General features: G+C 38.6%; 1 protein-coding gene across 5 annotated transcripts in view; it reads left to right on the top strand.

Annotated features, from left to right (window-relative positions):
• The first annotated feature begins 11,689 nt into the window (after window positions 1-11,689).
• The window catches only part of POSTN (periostin), a 44,253-nt gene continuing 32,782 nt past the window's right edge, over window positions 11,690-23,160 (top strand). For all 5 annotated transcript variants that reach the window (XM_067563033.1, XM_067563031.1, XM_067563035.1 and 2 more), the window contains exons 1-5: window positions 11,690-11,838; window positions 13,303-13,401; window positions 20,101-20,165; window positions 21,332-21,489; window positions 22,230-22,394. In XM_067563033.1, coding sequence (XP_067419134.1) covers window positions 11,717-11,838; window positions 13,303-13,401; window positions 20,101-20,165; window positions 21,332-21,489; window positions 22,230-22,394 — 609 coding nt within the window. In that variant the 5' untranslated portion in view covers window positions 11,690-11,716. The remainder of the gene's footprint in view (window positions 11,839-13,302; window positions 13,402-20,100; window positions 20,166-21,331; window positions 21,490-22,229; window positions 22,395-23,160) is intronic.

Raw genomic sequence — 23,160 nt, 5'->3', positions numbered from 1 at the left:
GACCTTATAGGATAAATAATAGAATGAATTCTTGTTTTTTGTAAATCAGTTTTATTACCAGACTCCTGCAGAGTTCTAAAATTAGGAATAATTTATTAGAATATTGGAATACTGTACTTCATGGTTTATTTATAAATATTTAAGAATACTGACTTCTTAAATCAAGGAGTATATTCTACTTAAATAAATAAGAAATATTCTGTAAAAATCAAGAACTATAATGTGCATCTTGATATAGAGAGACTTTAAACATAACTCTTTTCAAAAGTGGCTCACTTAGGAGCCTATGTACTATTGACCTTCAATGGAGTTGGGCACCAAAGTCATTTAAGCACTTTTGAAAATTTTACCCATGATCAGTCTGGGCTTAATGGAACTCTCAGAACTCTGAGTGCACATCACAGTGCACATTGTAAAATTAGTTATAGATCTTGGACACATAGATGCAGAAGCTGTTTCTACGTGGTTTATGGTAATGCATGAATCAATATTGGAGGGAAGAAAGTCCTGAACATGCTCAGGACTTTTCTGTCAAATCTCCCATTAAAACCAAATATATTCTTGCACCTAACACAGTCTCAGCTTTATCTCCCTCAAATCCAGCAGTACCATTAGAAATATACTGTCCCCACAAGATCGACTTTATACCTTATCCAGTTCCATTACCTTCTTTCTTATACAGTTGGATTTTTTTTCAGTCTCCTGTTCTATGGTCTGTTACCCCAGTCCAGCAAAGCACGTAAGCATCTATGCAACTTTAAACACACAAGTAGTCCCATTGAAGTCAATGGGGCTATTAATGTGCTTAAAGTTACATATATGCTTATACAATAGATCAGGGCCTCATGTAATGTTTGTCTTCCAATCTCTTATCAACTTCCGGTCCACCCCGTTATGACATCTAATGTTATCTATTTATCATAATATACTGTATCTATCTGTCTCCGTTTTAATATTCTGAGTATGTTTTATCATGGTTTAAAAATGTGCATAGTTTATTTATGATACAGGTAATCAAATGATATCATGTTTTTTAATAAAAAATATGACTAAATTCAACATTTGCACAGAAAACGAGGAAGCACAAAACATGAGATGTACAAACCAATAAGAAAAGTGATGGAGCTTCCATCATATTAGACTTTTTTAAACTATAATAGATTTGAATAAATGTGCAACAGTGAACAGTTCTGAACTGATAGGATGATGTTCTGGCCTACCTAACAGATGATTACTCTTTTCCATTGTCATTTCTATTGCTGAATTTATCTCTGTACCCCAATAACCCGCTCGGTGGTCCTTCATTTGACTCCTCCAAGGCCTGACATAAGAGACAAGCCAAAGTGGAACTGGGGAGGTAGGAAGGGGCAGAGCCATAAGGGATACGGCTAACTCATTCTTACAAGAAATGCCATAGGTGTCTAAGCCACCTGATTCCAGAAGAAGGGTTCGCACTTGTGAATCGCTAGTGGAGATAGCATGTATCTCCATGAGGGACAGGGTTTAGGATACATGCCTGTTGTTGGCATCCACCATTAGCTAGCTTAGGCAGCTCCCTGCCTAGTGTGCTGGCTTTTTTGTGGATCACAGTCTAAGGTGCTTCTCTTTCCCTATTCATTATATAGGGAGCCTAACATCAAAGTCAGGCTTTGTGAATCGCAATTTTGTTCTTGTGATTTCCAAGACGCCTAAAAAATTATGCATTGCAATACTCAGTCACAATGCCAAAGTTCCCTTGTAAATCTTGCCCCATAATAATCAAATATGGAGGGAGTCTCAAATACCAAGGAGAGCAGAGAAATAAAACTACTAAATAAGAAATTTGGGGAGAAAATTAGCAGATGAGATTTAAAAGGAGAAAAATTCAAACCAACACAACCAGCCAAAAAAATGAACAGGAACACAGTTATACAATAGGCTTTCTAAGCAAAGACGTTACATTATGGCAAAGCAGAAAAATGATCTATGAGGATGATTATGCAGCCACTACACATGATCAGTTCACACTGAAATAAACAGTGGCTCCTTAGGCAATGGTGCAATAAACAGAGAAAATTTGTTTTCATGTCTGGGCATCCCATTGCCACACAGATATTAAGAACATAAGAATATAAGAACGGTCAAACTATGTCAGACCAATGGTCCATCCAGCCTAATATCCAGCCTTCTGACAGTGGCCAATGCCAGGCACTTCAGAGGGAATGAAGAGAACATATAATCATCAAGTGATGCATACCATCACCCATTCTCAGCTTCTGATAAACAGCAATCCCTGCCTATCCTGGCTAATAGCAATTGATGGATCTATCCTCCATGAACTTATCTATTTCTTTTTTGAACCCCATTATAGTCTTGGCCTTCACAACATCCTCTGGCAAGGAGTTCCACAGGTAGATTGTACATTGTATGAAGAAATATTTCCTTTTCTTCATTTTAAACCTTCTTTCTACAAAATTCATTTGGTGACTCCTAGTTCTTGTGTTATGAAAAGAAGTAAATAACACTTCTTTATTTAATTTCTCCACATCAGTCATGATTTTATAGACCTCTATCATATCCCCCCTTAGTCATATCTTTTCCAAGCTGTAAAGTGCAAATCCTATTAATCTCTCCTCATATGGAAACTTTTCTATACCCCTAATCATATTTGTTGCACTTTTCTGTCCCTTTTCTAATTCCAGTGTATCTTTTTTGAGATGGGGTGACCAGATCTGTATGAAGTATTAAAAATGTGGACATACCATGGATATATAAAGAGGAAATATGATATTTTCAGTCTTATTATCTATACCTTTCCTAATGATTCCCAACTTTCTGTTAGCTTTTTTGACTGCTGCTGCAGACTGAGTGGATGTTTTCAGAGAACTATCTACAATGACTCCAAGTTCTCTTTCGTGAGTGGTAACAGCTAATTTAGACCCCATCATTATATATGTGTTATGTTTTCCAATGTGCATTACTTTGCACTTATCAACATTGAATTTCATCTGCCATTTTGTTGCCCAGTCACCCAGTTTTGTGAGATCCCTTTTAAGCTCTTCACAGTATGCTTTCGACTTATCTATCTTAAGTTTTGTATCATCTGCAAATTTTGCCACCTCACTGTTTACCCCTTTTTCAAGATCATTTATGAATATGTTGAACAGCACTGGTCCCAATACTGACTCCTGCGGGACACCACTATTTTCTGGTCTCCATTCTAAAAACTTATTTCTACTATTTGTTTCCTATCTTTTAACCAGTTACTTATCCAGGAAAGGACCTTCTCTTTTATCCCATGACTGCTTACTTTGCTTAAGAGCCTTTGGTGAGGAACATTGTCAAAAGCTTTCTGAAAGTCTAAGTGCACTATATCCACTGGATCACCTTGTCCACATGCTTGTTGACCCCCTCAAAAAATTCTAGTAGATTGGTGAGGCATGATTTCCCTTTCCAAAAACCATGTTGACTCATATCAAGATCCTCTTTGCACAGATAGTCTCCTTTTGATGGCTTCCTCTTAGAGGCTCTTATGGTACATCTCCAGGAGACATACTCCCAGCTAGCTCTGATTCAGCTAGCATGCTAAAAATAAGAGTGTAGGAACAACAGAATATGTAGCCTGAGCAGCCCTCACTGTGCTAGTCCAAAGATAGAAAGCCTAAAAAGCCAAGTAACACATCTATCACTAATTCGGAACTCTTTCACAGTTTAAACATTTACTGCCAGTTTACATTACCTTGTACTTATCAGCACTGAATTTCCTGCCTATATGTGTTGCCCAGTTCTCTAATTTTGGAGAAAGAGTTACTTGCATTCCTTCTGCATGGCATCCTAGCCTTCCCATAGATAAGTTTTGTCGTTTAAGAAAAAACAACAGTAGCAAGTTATGGGATACTACAAGGATGAATTCCTGGTTCCATTGATGTTAGCGGCAAAACCTCCAGGCTTAAATACTTTGAAGAACTGGGCCCTTATTAATAGGTCAAATATTCAGAAAATAGCACTAGTCACAATGTAGCTTCTCTTCATCCTAAGGTTTCTTTTCCCATTTCCCTCCCTCCAGTTCTCAACTCTCCTAAGAAATGAGCACAGGTAGGAAGAAATATTTATTAAATGAATAGAGGAAGAGAGTATATGGTAGAGACTGCACATGTTTCATGATCTGACAATACCTGCAGGCTTTAAAGGGAAAAACCATAGCACCCAAAGCAATGACATTAAAACCTTTTCTTTGTTTTCTCATTTGACTAAACCTTCAAGGAGACCACAGGCAGCGCTAGCAGCAGGTGGGGAGTATGATAGTGGCTGTCTTTCTGCTGCAGTGGCTCTTGTCTAAAGCTACAGTGACTGTTAGAGTATGTCTGCACAGCCCACAGCAGTGAGTCTCCCCGCCTGGAACAACAGACTAAAATCTATATGTGTAGATATTATGGCTCTGGCTGAAGTTCAGGCTCTGAAGCCTAGGGAGGGAGGTGGGCTTTAGAACCCAAGCTCCAGACTGAGTTACAACTTCAAAGCGCTATCTATATAGCTATTTTTACAGTGCTAACATGAGCTCCTCAAGCACTTCAAAGTCTATCGACCAGGGCTGGGAGGCTCCCTGCCACTGGCTACGTAGACATGCCCTAAAGGTTTGCTTATTCAAACTCTTAAATATTTGAATTCAAAGATTTCCATGTCATGGAATAAAATTAAACCTTTGTAAAAATAATTAAAGAATTTTTTTTCGGTTAAACACTTTTTATTCAGCCAACAAATTATTTAGTATGAATATTCAAAGTGTTTTGGGGGAAATAAATATTACTGGGTTTTCTCCACTAGAGGTCTCTAGAGAAATACAAGTAGCACTAGTCAAATTTAGTACAGATGCATTCCAATTTTTATCTAGAAATTGTTCAAATGACTTTAAAGACAGAAACCAATATCTACATTTTGTTAAAAGAATGAATTTTGTGATCTATCCCTGTATTTGTTCTGATACATTTCTCTTACTTGTTCTGATACATTTCTCTTCTCAAATGTAATCTTTGCAATCATCAATAAAACAAAGGAATGTCATCCCTTGCTTATTTTTAATGTATTTTTAGTGTCTTTTTCATTAGATTATCAGGTGCATATACCTTGGGAAGTACTATATTCCACAAAGTAATAAGCCCAGTCAAAATAACATTGCTAAAAACTTTTAAAATAGATCAAAAAATATAATACAGGATTGGGTAACCATCATAGTAGTTTGGGATGCAAATTACAAACACAACATATAACCTTTATTAAATTTTAAGAAAACAAATATTTTTCCTTTGGTGTGCCATTCATTTCATTCTAAAATAAACACATTTTTCTGATACCTAATGGTATGTATATGGGACTGAAGGTCTGGATAGGTTATTTATTTTAATCAGACATTTCTATATATTTTGTAGGCCACAATTATTTATCTGGAATTTGATTAATGAAATCCATTTGTTTTTTTCTTTTCTAAATTTTTATGGCAATTAATGTTCTTTTAATGTATGTTTGCTAACTGGTAAGGTTGCACAATTTGTGTCAGTTTGATCAATTATAAAATGACTATTTCCAGGATTTATAGGATTTCTTTAGCCATAGAGTCATAGATAAAAAGGCCAGAAGGGACCTTTGTGATCTTATAGTCTGACCTCTTGTATCATACAGTTCATAGAACTTCCCTTAATTAATTTTGTTTGAAATAGAGCATATGTTTTGGGGTGTATCTACAGTGCAATTAAAAACGTGCAGCTGGCCCATGTCAGCTGACTCAGGGTCACAGGGCTCAGGATAAGGTGCTGCTTAACTGTGGTATTGATGTTCAGGCTCAGGCTGAAGCAGGGTTGCCACCCATTTGGGTTTTACCCAAACAATCTGGTTTTGGGCTTCTGTGTCCAGGTGCCATTTAGGGTTGCCATATGCCTGGTTTTCGACCGGACTTTCCTGTCAAGAAGGGGACCTGACACTGTCCGGTCATATGTACTGACCGGACACCAAAAGTCCAGTTATTACCTATGCCAGCCTCTGCTCAGCTGGGGCTGCCTCCTACCTGCCGGCAGGCTCCTTGTCATGCTGCAGCAGCTCCCAGCCCAGCCCTGGAGCAGAGGGAGCCCAGTTGGGTAGGAAAGGAGGGAGGCGGAGACGAACCAGCGAGTGATGGGGGAGGGGTGAGAGGAGCGCTCGCCGGGGTGGAGCCTGGGGTGAAGAGGCGGAGCAGGAGCAGGGCTTGGGTGGAAGAGGCAGGGAAGGGGGCAGAGCCTCGGGGGCCAAGTTACCAGCAAGTAGAAAGGTGACAATTCTAGGCTGGAGCCCAGATCTAGGACCTCACAAAGCGGGAGGATCCTAAAGCTCAGGCTACTGTCTGAGCCCAAACTTCTGCGCAACAATTAAACTGCCCCTTTGCCCTGAGTCAGCTGACACAGGCCAGCTGCCGGTGTTTACCTACAGTGTAGACATACCCTTGGAGACCACATGTATTTGTTTGTGTAGTCACTCTTTCCTGACAACGCTTAATACAGGCAATATGAGGCCAATCGTTTGTGAACATTACAGAAATATTAGGGGTGGGGTCAAAGATATTCCTTCCTTTCAGTAATGTTTTCATTTGGCTCACAAAGGCCTCAATCCTGCAAATACCTGCACATATCAATCAGAATCATACTATTTCTGTACTGTTCATAATATTGCCTGAGGTTTGCTTTGTCAGGAAAGAGTGACTATATACAAAAAACACATGGCTACATTGCCATGGAATTATTCATGTGCTTGCAGTTAAATGTTTGAAAAAATCTTTCCAGGAATGCACAAAACTATTATTAGACATGGCAAAATCTGTGTCTGTCATCATGTCCCATGACGAGATGAACAGAAGGGTTACCTGCATTATTCAGGTTTCTTCAGGAGTGTAAGATTTTCTCCCAGAATTTTGTATCTGTGTTGCTTTATTTTTGATATAACGTTTGTCCATATTACTTTTCCAGTATTTTAACAGTATAATGACATGTCACTAGGGATGCTACAAATTAAGGTTGATTTTCTTCTAAATGGGACTGATTAGTGTGACTCAGTTAATATTTATATTTTTCACCAGCATTTGCGGTGCTCTCTTACCTCCTCTGGGAGCCCCTCTGATATTAAAGTAGCTATATACTAAAAGTGAGGCATGTAATATTCATTTTAAATTTTCTTTTTATGCCTTTGAAATGGAAATGAGAGTTACATAACACCAATCTTTATTCTTTACATATGAATGGAAAGTGAAAAAAGTCTTGGGATAGTTTTGATTTAATGCTTAATATGGGGTCTATACTCCCATTGGTACATTTGTGCAGCTCCCATTTGCATCAGTGAGAACTGCAAATGAGCAATAGATGTTAGAAAGGGATATCAGTCTAAGAGCCAAGGCCCAATATTTCCCCTGCAAGCTGACAGAAAGCCCTGCATACGAAGTCCATTCAGCTGGGTCCTATAGGAAGTGTGTATTTGGGGGCAGGGATGAAGGGGGAAGAGGGGAATCTGCCTAGCCAGAGCTGAGGAAGAGCCTGGAAATAGTTGCCCTATCCACCATGCTCCTCCTCCAAACCTGGAGGTTGATCCTCTAAGTGTATGGAACTCAGTGTTTCATGGAGTAGCATTGACTTCACCTCATGCTCTGTGAGCCCCACTGAAGGTTTCACAGGGTAAGCATAGAAGAGGGAACAAGGTTGAATCCCATTTCTGTTGACCTTAATATTTAAGGGTGTGGGTTGGTTTCATTTTAAATGAGATTTGAAAGATATGTATTAGTGTGATCATGACACCTACTACAGTATAAAATACAGCCCACTGCGGAATAGGCAATGCATAACAAGTTAAAACCCAAATTCTAAGTGCAAATCCAGCCCAATTCAATAATCAACAAAAGACATTGGCATTTTATTGCTGTTCTGTTCTGTGGTAAATTAATTTGGTGATCTCACTTAGTACTCAGTCACAACATCCATGAACATCATATGTGGCAGTAATTGGCAACCTTTTTGGAAGTCTAGAAACCAAGGCAGAATGGGCATAGAAGAGCAAGAAACTCCTAAATTCTAATTGCATGGTCACTTTATGACCTTGGGCAAGTCACTTAACCTTCATATCTCACAGTCTGCTCATCAGTAAAATCATAGAATCATAGCATTGTCAGACTGGAAGGGACCTCAATAGGTCATCTAGTCCAGGCCCCTACACTGAGGCTGGATTAAGTATTATCTAGACCATCCCTTACAGATGGGAACAATAATATTACTTACCTACAAAGGTTAATTAATTAAGGTTTTATATATAGTGGCTCTGGTAGCCACAGCCAGAGTTGTAAATTGCAAAGGAGGGGCCCTGGAATAGTGACTTTTTCCAGAGGCATATTGTCTGCAGAGATCAGGGTGACAGAAGGCATCCAAGGCACTAGAGGCAGCATGTCAAAGAGAATATCCTATACCTTTTATTTTAGAGGTGTACCATATTCTTGCCCCATCACTGTCCCTGGACCACCAACTGGTATGGAAGGGGTGAATTGATGGTCTTCACTCTTCCCGCTCTGGAGGGACTAGGGCTACTGATGGTGCTATGACACTTGCAGATAGGACAAGCATTGGAATTCTGTCTGCAATAGAGAAGAGCTCTCTGTACTTTCTCCCCACACTTTATGTACCTGCATGGAGTCATCTAGAATCCAGTCCTTTGAAGACATAAAGTGACATATTAGTGTGAAGTGTTATTATACTCCTTAGCTATCTCCTCCTCCTTAGGTATGATCCCACCAGGTATGGGGAAAGTTCCACTGTCCCACTGTCCATGCTGTACCTGTCCTTTAGTGGAATAGAGGGCTTCAGTCCCAGGAATGTCATTCCAGTACTTTTTATGAGCACTACACTCACCTGCACCACACATACACACACCTGTTTAATTTCAAAATCTGATCATTATCATTTTTTATTTCAGTTCAACTGCAGTACAGTAGGTCTGTTAAATGTAGGGTTCAGAATTTACCCATTTTCATAAACGATGGATTATAATTCAAACTGTATGCATTTATTAGTTTAAAATATAGTAAAAATATTTCTGTGTTGAACTGGAGAAATTTGCACTGAGCTGGAGGTCAGGAACTCCTGTATACCAGTCCAGTCCTCTGACACTGACTCACAATGTGCCCTCGGTCATGTCACTTCACCTCCCTGCTTCAGTTCCTTTCTTTATCAAATGAGATTAAAATTTAAAAATATAAGAATGGCCATACAGACCAATGGTCCATCTAGCCCAATATCCTGTCTTCCAACAGTGGCCAGTGCTAGAAGTTTCAGAAGGAATGAACAGAACAGGGCCATTATTGAGTGATCCATCTCCTGTCATTGAGTTCCAGCTTTTGGTAGTCAGAAGTTTAGGAACCCCCAGTGCATGGCATTGTGTCCATGACCACAATGGCTAATAACCATTGATCAACCTATCTTTTATGAATTTACCTAATTTTAAACCTGCTGCCTAGTAATTTCATTGGGTGACTACCTGGTTCTTGTGTTATATGAAGGTAAATAACACATCCCTATTCACATCATTGATGATTTCATAGACCTGTCATATTTCCCCTTCTCCTCCTTAGCCATCATCTCTTTTCTAAACTGAACAGTCCCAAATTTTTTTAATCTCTCCTCATATGGAAGCTATTCCATATCCCTAATCATTTTTGTTATCCTTATGTGTACTTTGTCCAAATCTAATATTTCTTTTTTGTGTTGCGGTGACCAGAAGTGTAGGCAGTATTCAAGGTGTGAATGTAACATGGATTTATATAGTGGCATTAAAATATTTTCTGTTTTACAATCTGTTAGGTTCTTTTGAAAGCTAATGTAGACCCCATCATTTTGCATATATAATTGGGATTATATTTTCCAATGTGCATTACTTTGCATTTTCAACACTGACTCTCATCTGTCATTTTGTTGCTCAGTCAGTCAGTTTTGTGAGATCCCTTTGTAACTCATCCCAGGCAGCTTTAGATTTCTTAAGTGACTTTGTGTCATCTGGAAAATTTGCTACCTTAGTATTTACCCCTTTTTCCAGATCATTTATGTATACGTTGAACAGCGCAGGTCCCAGAACAGATCCCAGGGGAACACCACTATTTACCTCTCTCCACTATGAAAACTGACCGTTTATTCCTACCTTTTGTTCCCTATCTTTTAACTAGTTACTGATCCATCAGAGGACTTGCCTCTTATCCTCTGACTGCTTACTTTGCTTAAGAGCCTTTGCTGAGGGACCACGTCAAAAGCTTTCTGAAAATCCAGGTACACTGTCTCAACTGGATCACCCTTGTCCACATGCTTGTTGACACCCTCAAAGAATTCTAATAGATTGGTGTGGTCTGCCCCACCTACCTCATTGGAGGTTTGTGGGGATTACTCAAGCCATATTTACACTTTGGGAGCTAAAGCAGCATAGATATGGTGCCGTAACTATGTTGCTGTAACTCCGTGGTGTAGATGCAGACTACAGTGATGGAGGGGGTGTTTCTGTCACGGTCGGAACTCCAGCTCCCTAAGGCCCTGTCTACACTTACCTCCGAGTTTCGGCAGCAGTTGACTGGAGTTACGCAAGCTACGCAAAAAACTTGCGTAACTCCCATCAACTCCTCTGCTTCTCTTCTGCGCGCTATCTTCACTGCACTGCACCTATAGGAACTGCGTTCCCATCGACGCAGTGCTACGCCACTTGAGAAGGTGGTCTTAATACGTCAATTTCTGGATCAACTGAGTTGGTCTTCACTGACCGCTCAGTCAATCCAGAGAAATTGATCTGAAGGCAGCAAATTTGCTGCCGTCAGTGAAGACGTAGCCTAAGCAACAGAAGCTAGGTTGATCAGAGTATTTTTCCATTGACCTCACTGCATCTACACTGGGGGTTAGGTCGGCAGAGCATGGATTTTTCACACCCTGAGCACTGTTGCTATATGGACCTAAGTTTTAAGCATAGACCAGGCCTTACTTAATGTCTGTACTATGCTTTGAATCCATAAATGCACTATGTAAATACTAAGAATCATTATTAGCATTAAATTAATTCACTAGTTAAGATATCATAAATTATATTACTAAGTAACTAATTAATAATTAAGTGTATTCATATCAATTTTGGATGACACAAACACTATTTCACTAGTGCTATTGACAAGTATTGATGGTAACATTAATCAGTTTCACTAATGAGATGAGTGAACTCAGGTTACAATAGTGAACACACAAAAACCAATAAAAATGCAAGGTATAGGTCTGTTAGGTAGAGACAGTATCTCGCTTTGCATTTATACCTCACTTGACACAATGCAATTCTGATCCCAATGGGGCCACTAGATGCTTCTGCATTCTAAATATCAAATCATAAATCACAGCCTAAAATTCTTTAACTACTCTGTTGTTTTAAGAGTCAACTGAACAAAATGATAAACATCTGCTCTTTACAGAATAAAGAAAATTAGCCAGAATGGTGGGAGAGGGGGAAGACACATGCTTTGCATGTTTGATGAATGGTATTAATTCAACTGACTGAAGCTGGCAGTTTGAAGTTGCTATTCCTGGGAGGGTGGTATAAAGTCTCAGGTTGATACAATGTTCCCTCCCACAACACTGTAGCATGTATATAAATTGTGAGCTCTCCAAAACTTTTTTCCAGTTCTCTCGTTAGACTAGGCAGGAGGAACAGGGGACTAAGGATGAAGATCCTTTTTTTATCCACCTTCTTCATTTTTTTGTTGTCTGCTTTTGATCCAGCAGACTCTTCGGCTCATTATGACAAGATTTTGTCCCATAGTCGAATCAGGGCACGTGAGCAGGGGTAAGTACATGTTTTCTCTTTTGTAATACCCTAAAAGGAGCGTTTAAAGTTCTCTCCTCCGCACTCAGCTAGAAATTAGGTATAATATTAGTGATATTTGTGCATGGCTCGTTCTTACTGAGTGTAAGCCAGATATATTACTTCCAAAATGCATATTTTATTAAATATATTTCCTAATTATTTTTTGTAGAAAAACCATACAAAATAAGATTAAATATTGTTACACTTTATGAACTGTTTGAAAGCTAAAAATTACATCTGGACATAAGTAAAATGCATGTGTTTTGGTATCACTGAAGGTAATTATAGTTTACAACAGATGTAATGTGTGCTCAGACATATTTAAGGTGGACCATCAAATATTTTACCAGCATTAATGTATATTCCACAACATTTACTCTCTTTTTTTAGTCTTTTAGTGAGAAGTATGAACTCTACCCAATTCTGTGGTAACTTGTAAATGCACAATAAAAAGCATTATTCAAAAGCTCAGTTCCCACTTAAGCTTTCGAAGAATATTGCACAGCAAGACACTCAAATGCAGTGATTAGAAGTTATTTATTTTAACAAATGGTCTCAGAATAAAATTAAAGAGTCTAAACATATCTTTTGGATTTATTAGTAAAAGATAGTTTAGCTCTGTGGGCTATTTTTAAATAATCAAAAGGTTTCTTTTTCTCCTGCTTACAAGGTGAACTGGGCTTTGTAAAATAATAGTTTAATAGTTTCCTCTGTTCTAAAGTGTTCTGTTCTAACACACCGACAGATAAACTGCTGTACTGTAATATATAAATTAGTGACTAAATGGAAATTTGCTTTTGAAGAAACTTTCTTTTGCACACAACAACATTACAAAGTTTTCCTTATTTGAACTTTCAGACTTTTTTTTTAATATGGCAGTTTACCCTTTGGTCCTGTGTAATTACTAGACTGTTTATTTAGGTGCTCTTGGTATTCCAAACAGTGGCAATCAAAACAGCTGATTGAATTACTGAAGGTGGGGTTCCTTACTGGATAAAGAAGGTCAGCTTTCTGCCCTTCCCCCCACATGAGGTACAGTCACACAGCTGTGCGCAAGAAGAACTTCAATTAAAAGAGCTCGGTGATAGTCACAGCTCAGTTCCTAATGGATGGTCATTCACTTCAGGGAAAAAACTGCTATGCATAATACAGCTTGATTCGGCACAGCTGGAAGTCTCTGTTCACTAGAGACATAGGGTTGAGCTGGCACAGAGAAGGAATCACCTCTTGCTTCCAGGCAGTGTGGTGTTTCCAAAGAACTCTGCAGGGCGGTGGCAGGAGATCGGAGTGTGGTTGACTGAAATCACACCTGCTCTGGGAATCAGGACCAGATGTTCATTTCTGGCTCTTGTCCATTGAATACTGTATTCAAAACTATTTTAATCACACTTTTTCAAATACATACGAAGACTTTTTTTACCTTGATTCTTTTTTTCTCTCCAGTCCAAATGTTTGTGCTCTTCAGCAAGTTATGGGAACCAAAAAGAAATATTTCAGCACCTGCAGAAACTGGTATCAGGGAGCTATCTGTGGGAAGAAAGCGTAAGTGCTATTTGTTTCCTGACATTACAGTATTTATGGAGATGGTATAACATTATTACAGATCTCTTCTTCCTTAGGGGTATATTACATACTTGTTTCAAATGCACAACTCTCATTGCTAGCAATGTCAATTTGGAAAATGGCAATACAGTGCAAAGCACTTAAATTCCAAGTGCATTCCAAATATTAGTTAATCCTCACAATACACACAGAAGGTAGGTGTCATCTGCTCCATTTTAAAGATGGTAAAACTGAGATAGAGGGATGAAGTGACTTGTCCAATTATATAAAGAGAAGAACTATCCAAACTGGGGACAGAATTCAATATTTCTTGGCTCTAGTCCTGTGCTCGGACCACACCTTTATCTATCTGCATGGAACAAAAATAGAAATATGCCAAAGGATTTTGGGAAGTTATTTTATCTGTTGTTTACTAAATTAAGTGACTTTGGTGTCTTTTTAGTACGTTAGAGAAATTTGTTTCTTTACATTTATTGTAATTGTGACCTCATAATTTCAAGATGAAATCAGTTGTTTCTTTATCCCATGATGGTGCTGACAAAATTCAGGGCAATAACATCAGAATCATTCATTCAACTTCTGGTCATGCAGTATCTTTGGGATATATTTAACCTGGTACCCAAACCCAGAACTCTTCCTGCACTGCTTTTCTTGGTACTGCTGTGACTAGTAGAGCTCGTTAAATTAGTATCCTTAGAATAACTGATCACTACTGATTAACTAAACTATTCAATTAGTAGTTTTACAACATTCTACCTTCCCTTTAGCTGTTGAACGTCTACTGGCTGGATAATTTATTCAACAATTATGGCAAAAATTATTAAGTAAGTTATTTGACCACTAATCTTTGTCAGCATTTAGGTAGATCTAATTGCCTAAAGTTTCAAAAGTGCCTAAGTAACAAGCTCCATTTTCAAAAATGATTTAGGCACGTAGAAGTCTACATCTTATTGAAAGTCCATGGGACTTAGTCTCCGAAATGCCTAAAATACTTTTGAAAATGGGATTCATGCAGTGAGCCACTTAGATGCTGTTGAAAATGTTAGCCCTAGCCTACAAAAAATAAATGATAACAGACACCCGGACAGGAAGTGACTGGCATTTTACAAGTCATTTAAAGGAACATGGTCACTTTCCTTTACTTAATGGCTATTTTCAAAACCAATTGTACATTAAAATACATTTTTAGCCTCTGCTTTCAGTTTAAACCAGAATTTCTAAGTAAGCCCCAAAAGACCCAAACACCCATTAATTGATTTATTTGGAATTCAGTAAGTACACACAACCCACATTGAGGCTATTGGACATTATGCACATATTAAGAGAAGTGTAACCCATTAGGAGCTTAGCTTATGGTGTTGTGCATGATAAAAAAGCCTACACAGATGTTCTTCACACTGTTAGAAATTAGATTTGTGAATATACAGTAGCTCAGCAAAGACCGGAAGCAATCTTGTATTGTGGTTTCCCCTGATGCTGATCAGTGTTAGAAGTACATGAGACATTTTGCATTTGTTGAGACTCCTGACAGACATCCTGTCTCATGACACAATACTGGAGTAGACCTTGAGGAAAAAGATTGGGAAGAAAAGTAGGAGGAGGATATGGTCTCCAGTTTTTTTTCTTATAAGAAAATATTTTCAGCAGTCTGTCAGCATAGCATAGAATTATGGTGCCAGTTATGCTTTTGATACACTAATCAAGCAAAGTTTTCAATGTCTAGTTTTGTACTGCAAATATTCTAGTAATTCTGAACTCTAAGGTCAGCTGAGACTTCAGGCCTGAAATCTGGGCCTCACTGAAGTCCAAGACAAAATTCTCATTGACTTCAATGGGGCTAGGATTTAACACTGGGCTTTCTGCTATTGTATACTCAGTTAGGTTCATACTCAGTCTTCATATTTCCTCCAAGAGCCAGGGATAGTTAGCAGCACTATTATATTCACATTATCACCAAAGGTACAATGACATTCTCATCAGAATAGGCACAGATACCTCTTTGAATCCCCAGAAGCTCCTCTAAAATATAATTTAGCATATAAAATTCTAACCCTTCCATTCTGAGTTAGGCTGATGTTTCCGCAAGATGTTTTATTTCTGCAGCGGAATCAGGATCTTTCTCCCCTTTGTGCAATTTGATCAATTCAATTATGCATAAGATTGGGGGATTCTGTGGAGATAATGTTGTTTAATTTCCCAGACTCAGATGGGTACTGTAGAAGTTGTGTTTGCTCATCCTTCCAACTACTAGCCTTGGTCTGTTTTGTGGCCTTTCCCCTTTGCGGTCTTTCCTTCTTCTGATGGCACTGCAATTCAGTACTGACATCTGTTTTCTTCAGAGCACATGGTGTACGTTGTCCAAGATATTTATTCACCTTTTATGTAAAATCTGCATTACCAATGTCTTCTTTGGCACAGCACTTTCTTCCACTAGTAACACATTAGCGAGAAGGATGTTTTCTGAAAATGCTTTAGAATGAACTCTTCTGGACACTTTCAAAGCTGATTTTGGAACTGCCTCTGCAGACCTACTGCTTCATTCATGTCATGTCTTGCCAATACCATCTAAGTGAAAGGCTGCTGAGTGCTTTAAGATGACACAGACAGTCATTACTCGGCTGAGCCACAGTGAAGTTATTTCTTTGTGGTGGAGACATCACGAAGTGACAAAAGAAATATTTTAGGCAATGAAGAGATTTTAGAATACTCAAAATAGATCTTTTGAAGGTAGTTTGGGCTCAATGACAGAGAGGTTGCTCAAAGGTATCACATGCTTTCTGAGCTTTGCTTTGACACTTTTTGGGTTGGGCAAATACAAAAAAGAGTAGATTTGAGGAAAAACTGTGGATTGGATTTGGATTAAATGATAGACATACAGGTACTTTTTGTGGGTTAACAGTAGAACAGTTGGTCTAATTTAGATGGTGCCTAAAGTACTGTAATTGTTAATAGGAGATTTTTAACAACAGCAAAAACAGAATTACAGCCATTCTTAAACAGATGAATTTGCTTCCTTCTCACTTTAAAATAGAAGTTATTTCTCATAGTTATAACGGTTCCACAGTAACTTTCATCTTGGGGGCACAGAACTCCTCTGATGCCGGGGCTGCGGTGGCAGTGGGGAGGGAAGAGCGAACTTCTGCTGGCAGGGGGATGAGGGAAAGCGAGCGCCTCCCGGTGTAGGGTGGGGGAGGGGAGGAGAGTAAGCTACTCCTGTGACTGGTGGGAGGCACAGAATGTGGCCCTCCAAAAGGGGTCAAATTTAAATTCCTGCACACTCCCCCTGACTACATTCTATCATTTCCCATTTACAACTGTATTTACAATTCCGCAGTTTAACTACTGAGCCGAAGGCACTGTGGAAACCGAGACACTCTTGGATCATAAAGGTGTTTGTAGTTTTAATAGTATACTATGTCTGCTAACAAGACAAATCATTTGCAAACAAGATTCGGGGCGGCTCTAAGCCACCAGCCCCAAGAGGCTGCGCTGCTATCCATAGAGATGCCCTGGTCATGCCCCCTTTTCCTTGGAATTGCCCTTTATCCCTGGGGCTGAGATGGGAGTGGCATAGAGCTGGTTTTCATTACTTAAGAAAGCAGCATTACATCATTATCTGAATAGTCATTTCTCTTCAATAACATGACACCATATGCTGAATTTGCAGATTTATGTAGACAAAAGTTTTTGGAGAGTAATATTATAAAGACAACTGTGCTTTGGATTTTATACAATATCTCCTTACAAGGGGGCTGTGTTCTTTCTTCCCCCTCTAAATTGCCCCTCAGCCTGAAAGATGCTGAGCAGCTGCATCTTGCATTGATTTCAGTGGAAGCTGCATGTTCCGACTGCCTCGGGATCAGGCTTATTAACCACCCCTATTCCATCACATCTACCCACACTTCACAAACATTTGATACATCTGCTTTCTAGCTGCAGTCAGCCATGAGGGAACATATGGCTTTGGATACTAAAAGTAAGAACTGGCCAGACTTGAATTACTAGCAGTCCTCAGAGGAAGCATTTTGTATGTTAAAATGAATATGATAACCCAATGGTACTAGCATTGTAGCTCTTGGACAGAGAAGCATTTTTTTTGTCCATTGTGCTCTTTGGCCAGTTTTATGCCTCACATAAATTGCACTCATATAAGACGGAATCTTTTCTCTGCTGAATATAGTGAGAAGAATAAAAATGCAATGTCTGATAGGTGCTTACGTCCCTCTTTCCTGTCATTGAAAGCTAAGTGAGATATCAGAAAAACACAGGATATTTTTTCCAGTTTCCTTTTGGAATTTTTTCTATCTAAAAGAAGTATATTTTCTTGTAACAAAGCAGTTCCTTGGGTGGCAGATGCATGCTAATTGCTGGTTTGCAGCAGAGATTCCTAAAGAGCCAGATTTTGTCTGACTCTAGCATGGGTGAGCAGGGAGCGTGCGAAGAAGGCTGCAGAATTCCCCTCCCCACAGTGTGTACTGGTGCAAGGGTGAGGAACCACCCCAAATGTGTATCTCTGGGGACACAGGGTGAGGAGGAACAGGGAGGAAGCAGGACATTTGTTGAATCCACTGTGAGGGAGCGGGTTTCACTACTGCTGCCTACTGGAGAGCCAGAGGGAAGGCACAATCCTTCTCCAAAGTAAATCTAGACCTACACACGCCAGGGTTTGCATGCTCACCTGCCTGTTGGAATATGTATTCTACAATGTATAGTTGTCTTGCCTTTCTGGGGGATGGGTGTAAAGAGAATTGTCTTAATCCAAAGAGAAGTATGGTACTAAGAGTTGCACAAAACCTTTCTGAAGCTCAGTTAGAATTGTCTTGTGTAAGACAGAGCCAGGTGAAAAATAAGTGGATTCATTTTAAAATCATATTAAAAAGAGAAAAAAAGGAGTCAAACAACCAACATTCATAGCACAAAAAAGGCTAACATGGCAGAGCAAATTCTCTATAACTAAAAGCTCTTTGTTCTTTCCCAGCTATCAATTTGCAATAAATTATGTAGTTCAGAGTCTCATTTTAAACTTATGCTCTGTAATGTTGTTTTTACTCCAGTCTGCCTTCATTTTTCAGTGTCTTCAAATAGATTTTTATTCTGGAGTTCTGAAAAGTCCAACTTTCAGTAATTTGAGCAAGCCATTTAGTTTAATGTATTTGTTGCTAATACTTTGTCAGCTCTAACTCATTACCAAAAGCTACAAAAACCCACACAACTACCTCCAGGGAGCTTCCAGCTTCAAAACTGAGATCCTTGATCTGATTTTAGTTTTGGATTCCACAGTCCTCAATGAATCACTATCTAGAATGCCAGCACAGCCTGAAGGGACTGTGAATTAATCCCAGATCAGCCACATGCATTAAAAAAACATCATGTAAAGCTCTGATTGCATGTTTTTCTAGTAATTCAGTGTGCAGTAATTACTTTGAAAAGCAATAACTGCAGAAGAAGGAGTTTAAAGATTTATGTTACTTTTCAGATTTCAGTAAATTCATATAATTTCCTGGCTTTCTTTATCCTTTGGCAGCCACATTCATCCTTGCTGTAACTCCATTGACTTCATTTGGTTAAAGATGTCTATTTTAAAGCTGTTACTTCCTTCAAATCAATGAGGTACAATAAAGAGCAATCCATAATGCTAAATGCAATACTACATTTAACACCAGCCAGTTGCTGATTACAGTTTGTAAATTCAAGTTGGGGCTATTTCCTTGAACATCAGGCACTCTCCAATTTCCAGCTCATCTCCATCCTCCCCTTCATGGCGAAGCTCCTGCTTCTGTCGTCTTCACTTCCTCTCTGCTAGCTCTTTCCTCGATTTGTTATCAGCTGGCTTACTCCCTCTCCACTTGAACTAATGAGACAGCTCTCACTAAAGTTATCAATGACCTTTCCCTTGTCTTCTCCATCTTCCTTGACTTTTCCACTGCTTTCAACACAACCAGTTGAATGGTTTTATTTTTTACCTCTTGAATTTCTCTTTCAGTGTCTTCCTCAGTGGCTTCACCTCTTCCCACTTTCTGTCAGCATCCCCCAGGGCCCATTCCTAACCCGCATCCTTTATTCTTTCACATTATCGCTGGGTGGTCTTATTTGCTTTCATGATTCTAATTACCATCAATTTACCCTTCATGTTTAGACTGTTTCCAAAGCTTGGCACTTTTTTCCCCCATACATGCACACTTCCAAAAGCTTGTCCATACCTTGATAATCCTCCCCTTCCTCCACACTTGGTTCTTTGATTCCTCCTGTAATCTTCTCTTTGGTTTTCCTCAATCCCTTCTTTCCTAACCAAAATGTCACCATCAGATTCATTTTTTTCACCTGCTATTGCCATCACATCATCCCCCTTTAAGAATTCCTTCGCTAGCCCCGCTTCCCCTTCCACATCCATTCCAAGCTCCTTGTTAACCTTCATGATTGTGAACGTGTTGTGTATTTAAAATGCTATGTATCCACTGAACACAGCCTAGTAGAGCCAGTTAATAGTTTCTGATTTGATACCAACAGAAAATAGGTTGCTGAATGTTAAAAAAATAATAAGATGATTAGGTAAATCTAGTCATGGAAACCAAATAGAAGTAGATAATCTGAAAAAAAGTAAAACTAAGATAATTAACTGTAATTGGTGTAATTTAAGTTTGTACTTCATTTAATTTAGCTTTTATCTATACCCTACAGAACTGTCTTATATGAATGTTGCCCTGGCTACATGAAGATGGATGGAATGAGAGGCTGCCCGGCAGGTACAGTCTTAGATGCACATGATTTTAACATGTGGGACCCATTCTAACCCAGGAAATTTTTAAAAGTGGTCTGTAATTTTGGGTTCCCAATCTGAGACATCTAGATCTCATTTCTCAGAGGTGCTGACTGAGCATCCACAACCTCATTTGATGTTGATGAGTGTGGACAGCATCCCCTGGGTGTTTGAAGTTGGACACCCAAACACTGAGGCATCTAAAATGAGAGGCCACTTTTGAAAATTTAAGACAAAACCCTTAAAATATGAACCTTCCCACTATGGATAATTCTGGCAAAGTCCTCGCTGACATGGTGGGTTTCCTCGCAGCAGAAGTACCCCTATTTAAGGGACAGGATTTAGGGGGATTGTACAGGAGGCATGCATGCCTTGTGCAACATGGAGTTCCCTTCTGTGTCACGTGTATCGTTGCTTTCAGTGGATCAAGTAGCACTGGATAAGGGGAGCGAAGGTGCATAACCAGGGACTGGAGGTGAGATGGCACCAGAGTCAAGGGAGGAATGGGTTTTAGAGGTGTGTAAGAGGCATCAAAGGCTGTTCAGTAGAATTGGCTGGTCATACATTTTCCAGTGGAGCATTACTTCATGGAAAAATGCTGATGTCAAAATCAAAACATTTTGCAGGAACTTTTCAATTTTGTCCAATTTTCCCATAGAAACCAAGCAGATTTTCCAAGGGAAATCTACCTGGTTTTCTGCCAGCTCACCTGTCTCATGCGTTGCCGAGATCCTGGGGGCCCTGGGAGCCCTAACTCAAGCCAGGTTTTTGGGGCTTCCAGGCTTCTCAGTAGTCTACCTGATGGACAGCCAGAACTCCAGGCAGCTCGGGGAGACTCGTCAATTTCATTTAGAAAAAGTCAAATTAGAATGTCATTTTGATTTTTTCTAAATCAACTTGGGGTGGAGAATTCCTCCCCTCTGAATATTTGTCCAGTTATTTGTTCTGGGCACTATCTGCAATGAGGATTTGGCATATATTGCAAATTCTACTTAATTTGAACACAAATGATGGAATTTAAAAAGCAATGTTTAGTTGAAAGGATTTTATTAAGCTGATTCTCTCCTCCAGTTAAAACAATGGTAATAGGGATGATTTTGAGAGACTGACTTCTCAAAGAATTTACAAGTACTCTTGTCTTGTGTATTTTAGTTGCTCCTATTGATCATGTTTATGGAACCCTGGGCATTGTGGGAGCGACCTCCACTCAACAGTATTCTGACATGTCAAAGCTGAGAGAAGAGATTGAAGGACGGGGATCATTCACATTCTTTGCACCAAGCAATGAAGCATGGAAGCAGTTGGAGACAGTAACTATATATATATACACACACACACACATATATTAATGTATATAAGTAGACATAAGCACACCTGAGTACACATTAATGTATAAGTATTTTGTACTACAGTAGCTGTGTTTTAAACCACATTAGAAATGATGATGCTTTTTATATATCAGAGATAAATATTTAATCTCTGTTACTATACTATTCTATAATATACTATGCTTAAAGAACACAGGTATTTTGCATTTTTTTTTAATTCTAGAAACAATGAACAGCTGCAAAAGGACATCTGTTTGAGCACTGTCAATGAGAAAATGTTTTTATGATTGTTGTTCAGCACCCTGATTGCTTTTGTGATTGGGTGCTTTATAATAACAATTATTATTATTAGTCTTACCTGCATAGCTTTGGGAATAGTGCAGAAAACTGAAGCAATTCCAACAAGGAAGGGTGATAGTCATTTTTGTGGGTGACTCTAGGGAACTTTCCCTAGAACTACAATGTTAATCAAATCCAGTACTGAACCAAAAAAAAGCTTGAGTGCCTTGCTTATGTAATGTAATGTCTTTGATACTTAATCAGTCTAGAGAATCCTCTAGCCAGCTGCATACCAATAAGGTATGTAACTGAAGTAATTTACCAAGTCAAATGAAATATACATTCAAAAATATATTGAAAGCATATTTAGTGACAAAGAAATCTGTATAACTAGCTTATTAAGAGAGTGGCCAGGAAATGTCTAACTGAATCTTCTTCCTCAGGAAATTCATAATAATTTGGTTAACAATGTAAATATTGAACTGTACAATGCCCTCCACAACCATATGGTAAACAAGCGCATGTTGACAAAGGATCTTAAGAATGGCCTGACTCTTATATCCATGTACAATGATCAGAAACTGCTTATTAATCACTATCCTAATGGGGTAAGTTTATTTCCATTAGCATCTTTTATACTGTATTTCAGGGTGGTCACTTGCATTAACTCTATGTTTTTTTTATTATTGTTTATCTAATAAAGAAGAGAGAAAGTCATAATGAGATTGTCACTTGGCATGTCAGTTATACCTCTTACCTTACAAATTCTGGGAATACAAAATAAATCTGTCCATTAAAGGACTCTTTCATACACTGAAGGCTAATGGAAGAAAGGACTAGGTAACATTTTTTATTTTAAGGAAGCAGTAAAAACACTGAGTGAACTTTCCTCTGAAGAGGTAGCCTTTTGTGGCTAGGATGAATTATTATCATTCTAAGTCTCAGAAGTTAGATTTATTACACACTTTTTCATATATTACAAAATACATTTTAATTAGATTTTTTTATTCCAATTGCAGCATGTAACAAAAATATTGAGTCATAGAAGAAATGCTTATATTATCTTCATAGATGAGATTTAATTTTTATAAACCTGACTTCCCAAAGTCAAGTCACTAGTATTTATTCTCTTAAATTCATGGAAACTGCATGTTAGGTTGGCACTTAAATCAGTGTAACCAAAAACAAGAACCTATTTTAACCATTCAGGGATAAGGAATGCTAAGCAATCGTAATATAGTTGGAAATCAAGATGACCTGCACAAGTTGATCTATTGGTAAATGATTACTAGGAGGATGTTCTCCTGAAAAAAAAGGTATCCAACATTTCAAGTCATATAAAATTCAACTACATTTAAAAAAAAAAAAAAAAAG

The sequence above is a fragment of the Emydura macquarii genome, unplaced genomic scaffold (assembly GCF_026122565.2).
Source record: "Emydura macquarii macquarii isolate MOO-44397 ecotype Brisbane River unplaced genomic scaffold, CSIRO-AGI_Emac_v2 contig_2473, whole genome shotgun sequence".
Classification (NCBI taxonomy): Eukaryota; Metazoa; Chordata; order Testudines; family Chelidae; genus Emydura; species Emydura macquarii.
This window is presented reverse-complemented; position numbering and strand designations above follow the sequence as displayed.